This window comes from Ceratina calcarata, unplaced genomic scaffold, assembly GCF_001652005.2.
Source record: "Ceratina calcarata isolate Rehan_Ccalc_2016 unplaced genomic scaffold, ASM165200v1 scaffold283.2, whole genome shotgun sequence".
In the NCBI taxonomy this organism is placed as follows: domain Eukaryota; kingdom Metazoa; phylum Arthropoda; class Insecta; order Hymenoptera; family Apidae; genus Ceratina; species Ceratina calcarata.
The window spans coordinates 77447-85133 of NW_017150618.1; the positions used below are offsets into that span (position 1 = coordinate 77447).

Genomic DNA, 7687 nt, shown 5'->3' on the forward strand with positions numbered 1-7687 from the left:
AATCGTTGCACGATAACGGCGATAACCAACGGATTAAACGGGTTTGCGAAAAGAAAAATTCATAATAAATGCTCGGACCGTGTTTAACGATCTCAGCGAGCGCCGAGGGTAACAGCTGCGGGCTGAAATATTTCTTAATTGCCGTCGTAAAACATTTTACAATCTGTCGAGAACACAGTGTTTCCTCGGATCTATTTAAGTACCGTCGACGAACAATGAAAAAATAATGGATGAACTTATGAAACGCGTCGCCTGCGCCTTGCCTGCCGTTCGTTCCCTCTAAATTCCAATCTGCGTTTCCCCGGAGGATATGCCTAATAAAATTGATGGTTTCGCAAATTAAGGCGAATTGAAGCAGGAACGCACGACAGACGAGGGAGAGATCGTGGTATACGATGCGGAGATCGGAAGTGTAGAATGGGAACGGGTGTGTATTTCCTTGTTTTATTTCTCTGAACATTAGGACAAAATTGTAATCAATCGCTTATCCGTTTACCGTAAATCCAATAATGTCTGTAATAATGAATTAGCGTTATATTAAATGTACCGATAAGAGATTTCTTTTTAAACCACACACTTTCCACCTTTCTCTCTCTCTCGTTCGTTCTGTTCTTCGCTATCACTCCGCTCTCTCTCTCTCTCTCTCTCTCTCATTCTCACACTCGCTCTGTCGTTCGCTCTCACACACTCTCGCTCCGTTTTTCCACTTTCCTCCCTTCTTATCCCAGTAGTGTTTACCCATCGCCGACCGGCGTTCCTCCCGAGACCGAAGCGAAGATTTACTCGCCGGAAGTTAAACTCGCGCACACACATCCGGCTCGTCGAAACGCCGGATCGGCTCTGACCTCGCGGGTCGCGACACACCGGATGGATCGTGGAAATCGGAAGTGGAAAACTGCGATCCGCGTTGCCGGATCCATTTGCATCGTTCCGATCACCGATCCTCGCTATCGAACGCTACGCGAAGTTATTAGAGCGTAAAACTAACAGATTAGATTATCATACTCTATATAATTAGACTACTACTGTATATAACGTTCCTGCGTTAACGATCTAGTGGAAGCTAACGATAAGTGTACATATCGATTAAATTGCAAATTAGTTTTAAATCAAACATAGTCTAGAGCTTGAAGATCATCGAAATTTGATGCGCTTACATTCCTCGTGAAACTCTTCGTCGCGATAAAAAGTATTAAGTGATGTCAAGACGTGTCGTAATATAAGCGAAGAGAAAAACGGAGATCAACCGAGAAGTCGAGATCCGTTTCGTACGCGGCGAGAAACTCGCTGTGTTCCGCGCGTTTAGAAGTTTACTTTTTATTTAGAGAAAATAGCGAAAATTTGCCAGGGTACCCAACGTCTTCCATCCGGTGTCCGCGAATTTCCACGTCTCGACCCACCGCCATCCACTCTCTCCCCCCCCCCCTTCGCCCCATTTCTCGCTCCTTATATACTCTCTTTATATTCTTTACATCGCAACGCTTAAGAAGCAAAAACACGAATGTCGCGCGGAATTCGCCGTCGCAAATTGCACGTGAATAATTCCTCTAAAATGCGCGTGACGGTAGTAATCATAGTAACAATAACAATGACAATATAATAATGATGACAGTAATAATAATGACAATAATATCAATAAGAATAGTAGTGAACGTTTACAATCTATTACATATCATAATCTGTTATTTCTTTCTCGTCATCTCTTTTTTTCTGCTTTTTTTTTTTATCATTTTCTCGTTTAATCGGAAGGGACGACGCTCAAGATTTTGTTCGAGACACAGTTGGATCGCACGTCCGCTAAAGAGTCCCCATTTATACTCTTGTTTCTACAGATGCCTTCGTTTCAATGCGCGTCCGCTAACGTGAGATCAATGCTGCGACACTTCGAGTTTCCGTTCGTACTTCCGTTCTTTATTTTTTTTTTTTTCTAAACTCCCATATGCGCGAACGGGCGCGTATCCACGTGTCTACGTGTATATCCACTCTTGTCATCTCGTTCAACTTTGTTCTCTACGTTGTGTTTCCTATTTTGTTTCTCACAGTATCGCACAGTTTGCATTCCGGAGTCTTTGTTAAGCTCGAGAAAGGTGTTTCAAAAATTCAGCCGTCCAACGCGCACGCTCGATAAAACAAGCGGAGGGTTAAAAGATGTTCGACGAGTGTTCGACTTAGCAACGAAGAAGATATGTAAATTTATCGACGCTGGTATAGATTAGGTGAACGAGTTTCTCTTTTAACATTTAATTATCCCGAGGCGACGTACACGTTGAATCGTGGCTGAATCTAGACAGTGTCGCGGATCCAATCGATCCAAGAGAGTCTTGCTAAATCAACCGAGCTGTGTCTAGACTATTTTATCTATACTGTTCACGCGCACGCATGCACAAATAGACGGACGCACACGCTAAAAAGTACAATGTAATCGATAACTCTATGTTGCGTACGTAGGAATAGGATCGCAGAAAGTCGTTGAACGATAAAAAATGTATCGACCCTCGAAGTTAGCGTAGAAACGAAAGGAGAGTTCGGAGTAATCGCCAACACCGAAAATCGCGAGTTCGAGTTCAGCTATCCTTTGTTTTTAACCGGTTCCCGTGGCCTCCTCCTGGCGTTCGAAATTAATTCTCGGGACCAACGATTGAGACTCAAACCTATTATTATAGCAGATCGTAAGAAGACAATTCTTATCATCGAGAGGAATAACATTCTCGTGATAACGTTATCACTAGTGCCTGCATAGACACTTCAAACATCGAAACACGTTCTTTGACCATCGACGCGCGGATTTCAAAATTCCAGGAGAACCACGGAACCGTATTTTAGATCGATCACGCGGAACCATGCATTCCGGAAGAACGCTTGGGAGGAACTTGATTCGTATTTCTTTTTTTTTTTTATATTTTTATATTTTTCCGTCACGTATCGCGGGTTACGGCTCTCGTTTCAGTTCGCACTCACGATCAGTCGTGTGTACCGTGTGTGTCTACGCGTGTGTGTCGGTTTTAAAAGGGTGGCGCTGAAAAATCGCTGTAATAAAATCGTGCATACGTAACGATCGGTCGATGTGAGTGCGCGCGCGCCTCGACACGCAGAAGACAAATCTTTTTTTTTTTTATCTATTTTCGGTTTCATCCTTAAAACACGACTTAGTTTAATTAAACGCTACGGCGATTAACCGCTAAGCTGTTGATTTGAACTCGTTAATTCGGTTTGAACGGCGCGACGACGACACGCGCCGTTTGTTTCCCTGCTTCGTTGCCCAATCGATTCTTTCTCTTTAGGAAAATCGTGCGACCGGCTGACGTTCGATCAACGAAGTCGACGCCTCGACCCGCGGCCGAACCCGAGAAGGTATCCTCGGGATTCAGTCATTGGCAATGCTCTTCGATCGCGTGACGCTTCCTAGCTCGAACGAAGCGCAGGGCAAGGATCTCCAGGACGCGAATCCGTTCCTCGGTCCTTCCTGAACTCCGTGATTGTAACTAACTATAAGGGAACGAGCGAAATCCGTCCGAATCGGTGCAACGATTAGGTGCACACGTACGAAAACGAGCCTCTAGCCACGAAGCAAAGATCACGGACACAGAGCGGAGAAGTAAAACTGCTCGCATTTTGAACGGATGAACGCGTTACGATTACGTGTGTCACGTGCACGACCGAACGGACGTTAAATTGAAAGAATACAGAATCGATCGAACGAACCTTTCCGCTCTAGCTAATTTGTTTGAAAACGATCGAATACGTCGAAGAATAAAAGCTAAAATACCTGATCATCCTCCACCTTCTCTCATTTCGGTCACTTGAACGACCTCGTGCGATTCCAGTAACGACATAAGACCTCCCAACGTCCACTCGCGTTGAAAGCAACTTGAACGAACCGGATCTTGCTGCAAGCTGATTCTTCGAGACAGGCATTTCCTCTCGAGCGGACATTCTGTGGTCCAAGCGATTCGTAATTGACACTGAAATTGGTCGAACGACTAATCTCTGTCTCATAACGCGAGAGTCGATCTCGTTGCCAGGCGATTAAAGATAAATTGGAATTTGCTTGACTGAACTTGTTGGAAGAAAGGAGTAAGAATTACATTAATGAGATATAGAGAAAACCACGGCCCGAGTACTCAATTATTCTTCTCTTCTTTTTAACGAGGACAATGACTTCCAGCAAAATCCGATACGAGACGCGTCCCTCCGTGCTGAGAACCTATCTCACCCTCCTTCGGTATTTTCTCTCCGATCACTTTAAAGATTCGCAAACTCGCATTAATAAATACGTATAATAAAGGTCGTTACGCGCTTTTACATATTTCTCTCATCTTCTTCTTCTTCTTCTTTTTCTTCGTTCAATTTTCTTCAGGTTATCGTGTGCAATCCGTTGCTACGTCTCTTCCCACTTCTTTCGGGTCCTCGGTCGCGTGTCCATCAGTACGTGTCAGACTAACGACTACATATTTATCGTAGGAAAAAATCAGATGGTAGGTACAAACTATCTTCTTCGCTCTTCGTTCGTTCACCCTCCAAGTTCTTTTCCGATTTTTCTCTTCACTTCTGCCCATTCGTCTACAACCGTTACCATTCCTCGCGGTCCTCCTCTAATTACACCCTCGCTCGGTAATAATTAATAATAACTATAGTAATAGTAGTAGTCGTAACGTGTAATGATAATCATGTAATAACAATGATAATAAATCAATAATCGTATTTTTTGTTCTTTTTGTTTTATACAACAATCACACGTAGAAGCGACGAATTAGAGTAGTAGAAATAACTATCCCTTAAGTTTTAATTTTATGTTTATATTTATATTTATAATACGTTACCTCCAATGTATTAAATCGTTTCCCCATTTTTCTATCTCTCCCCTATAATATTCGTCATCTCGCTTCTTCCCCCGCCCCCCCCCGCTATCTCCGTTCACTCGTCCCGCTAATATATTTCGTATTTAATATACATACGCGATAGGTTGCGAACCGCGCGCGTCCGCGCGCACGTGGACACGCGTCCTCGAGCGTGTCCGATCGGCTGGACAAAGACTGAACCATGCATAATAAAAGAAAGACGGTTTTATTAAAAAAGAAATTAATCTAAATCGGATTGCCAACTCCTTAAACGAAGTCAACACGTCCAACGTACCGCGCTGTGAACTCCTGCAGGCTCTTGTGAACTTTTGCCAGACTCTAATAACGATCGTGTACCGGTATGTTCTAATAAATATTCAATAAATAAATAACACATTATAGAATTAAAAAGAAGTTAACAAAGTCGTCTCTGGAACGAAGGGGAAAAAAAATAATGTATATATATATAAACAGTTGCCTCGGTAGAATTTCTCGAGTCCACCGACCGATTTTCCGAAAACGGCGATCGGCCAACAAGCGTCTCATTCCTCTCGAAACGCGCATACACTCGGCTTGTTCCTCCGCGCGTCCGCACGCGTGCGCGCCCATTTACGTGTTATAACACATAACATATATGTATTTATTTATATATATATATATATTATATAACAAGATGGCAAAGGTGTTTATGCGACTCTTCGCTGCTTCCGCCCCATCGAATCCCTCCCATCGCGTCCCCCTCGAGAAAACGTATTGATATATCTTTCCTAGATAACCTTGTTCATTCATATATGTATATATATATATATATAATCGATTTTATACTCTTGTAAAGTCGTATTTAATAATTAATTAATTAACCAATTAATTAATTAATAGAAGATGTACGAACGGTGTAAGAATGATTTTGTCGTGTGTAATTTTTTTTTTCTGTTTTTTTTTCTACGCTTTTTCTCTCCTCCGTTTCTCGTTTCCCTGACTCGCTTCTACTTCTTCTTCTTTCCCTTTCCTCATCGTATCAGTCCGTTCCCATGCTCGATACGAGGGTGTTCTTTTTTAAAGTTCGTCGAGGAAAATCGTTCGACCGTGATTCCTCTCGAGCGACTAACACGCGTACCTACATGCGACGTGCACGTACGCGAGTATATTTTATATACGTGTAAATCTTTTTCTTATATCGATAAATAAATAAATAGATATAGACAAGCGCGTATTTATCTATTTATCCGATCGAGGGGTGCATAGGTGTAGTTTGTGTCTCGTTATATCCTTGCACGGCTCTTTCGTTTCCAGGCGACGAGCGTCCACCGCCACGTCGGCCCCTTGTCTCGGTTCCTTCTGTTCCATTAAGCACCCCCTTATTCCCCGTACATCCACCCCTTTTTTCTTTATTATTCCTGGTTAAGTCGGCCGATTTACTTGTGACTGAATGTGTACGGCGACGACCCCGTGGCCGCGCTTCGATGGAAATGCACGTTTTGCCATTTGTTGTCCTTCTTGTGCCACACGCGGCTCTCCTCGCTCTGGTGAGTGTGTGCTACCCCTTGTCTGAAACACGTGAAGCAATATTTCGTTCCCATTCCCGTTCGTCTGCCCGTTAATCCACTGAAGTCCGTTTGCGAAGATTATACACGATGAATCAATAAGAATAGTCATAAGAAATATCTTGATGACGATTGATTTCATTGATCGATGCTTAGTATGAATTTTATACTCGGTGGAGAATGGATTCTTGTATTTAAATGGACTCTTTATGCTTGCGAAGCTTTCTAATAGAATTGATTGACGTATTTTCATTTTATATTTTTTAATCGATAAATAAATCATTCCTGGGGGAAGTGAATTTTGTGGGATGATTATTATGATGATATTAATAATCACTCACTTGTCCATGTACTGCGTGAGCCTGACGTACGCGATGCACGCGGCGTCCTCGCCTAACAGATGCACGTGCGGGTTCAGAATCGTCGTGTTCACGGCCTTGCAGTTCTTCCCCAGGACTGCTTATAGGTTTGAAAAGTAAAACGCTTGTTACTGGAGGGTCTGCGAGTTTCGTTCGTGCAACAAACCGGAGCTCGCGTCGTAAACGACGATAAATAAAATATGTCGAAACGAAAACAAACGAATATAGTTTCAATAGTCTTTAACATGGATGCAGGATTACATAAAAAGGATAACGAGAAAAGATAGTGGATTGATCTTCGCGTTGATTGTATAAAGAAATATTTGATTCGATCAGAAACATCGTCCTTTAAGGATGTATTGGCTATAAAATCAACTCCAAAAGTTTATGTACTTTAGAAAAATGCATTTCCCATAATTAAAAAGAAATCAGACGTCGGAAGAACAATGCTAATAATAAATAGCTACGTACTAAAAAGTATAGAAGGAAATATTCAATTAATTATTGACGCTGGCGGAAAACTTTTTATACAGAAATTATGAGCCCTGACGTCCTCAACAAGAAAGATTCTATGAATTTTACTTCTAACTCGAGTATTTAACAAGTTACATATGATTATTTGGCATTTTATTGATGTTGACAAAATCCGACCATCCCAGCCTCGAAACGGCGAACTTTTGGAAAAAAATTTCGTTTTTCTTCAATAACTTCTAAACCGTAGGTCCTAGGGGAAAATTGCATAGAACCTTTCTTGTAGAGGACGACGAGATCTACAATTTCCATCTAAAAATTCTTCGATAGCTTCAATAGTTTACGAGTTATTGACGAAAAACGAAAAAACAGTTTTTTGCAAATTACTTGTGAACTGCTGATGCTAGCGAGAAATTTTTATATAGAGGTTGTAGATCTCGTCGTCCTCTACAAAAAAGGTCTAATGCAGTTTTCC

General features: G+C 42.0%; 1 protein-coding gene across 30 annotated transcripts in view; it reads right to left on the minus strand.

The window, feature by feature from the left end:
• Window positions 1-430: 430 nt before the first annotated feature.
• CaMKII (Calcium/calmodulin-dependent protein kinase II) overlaps window positions 431-7687 on the minus strand; it is a 100457-nt gene continuing 93200 nt past the window's right edge. For 21 of the 30 annotated variants that reach the window (XM_026812448.1, XM_018022251.2, XM_018022244.2 and 18 more), the window contains 2 exons: window positions 6724-6841; window positions 431-6386 (listed from right to left, as the gene is read on the minus strand). In XM_026812448.1, coding sequence (XP_026668249.1) covers window positions 6254-6386; window positions 6724-6841 — 251 coding nt within the window. In that variant the 3' untranslated portion in view covers window positions 431-6253. The remainder of the gene's footprint in view (window positions 6387-6723; window positions 6842-7687) is intronic. The other 9 variants (XM_018022249.2, XM_026812450.1, XM_018022237.2 and 6 more) reach the window with 1 other exon arrangement.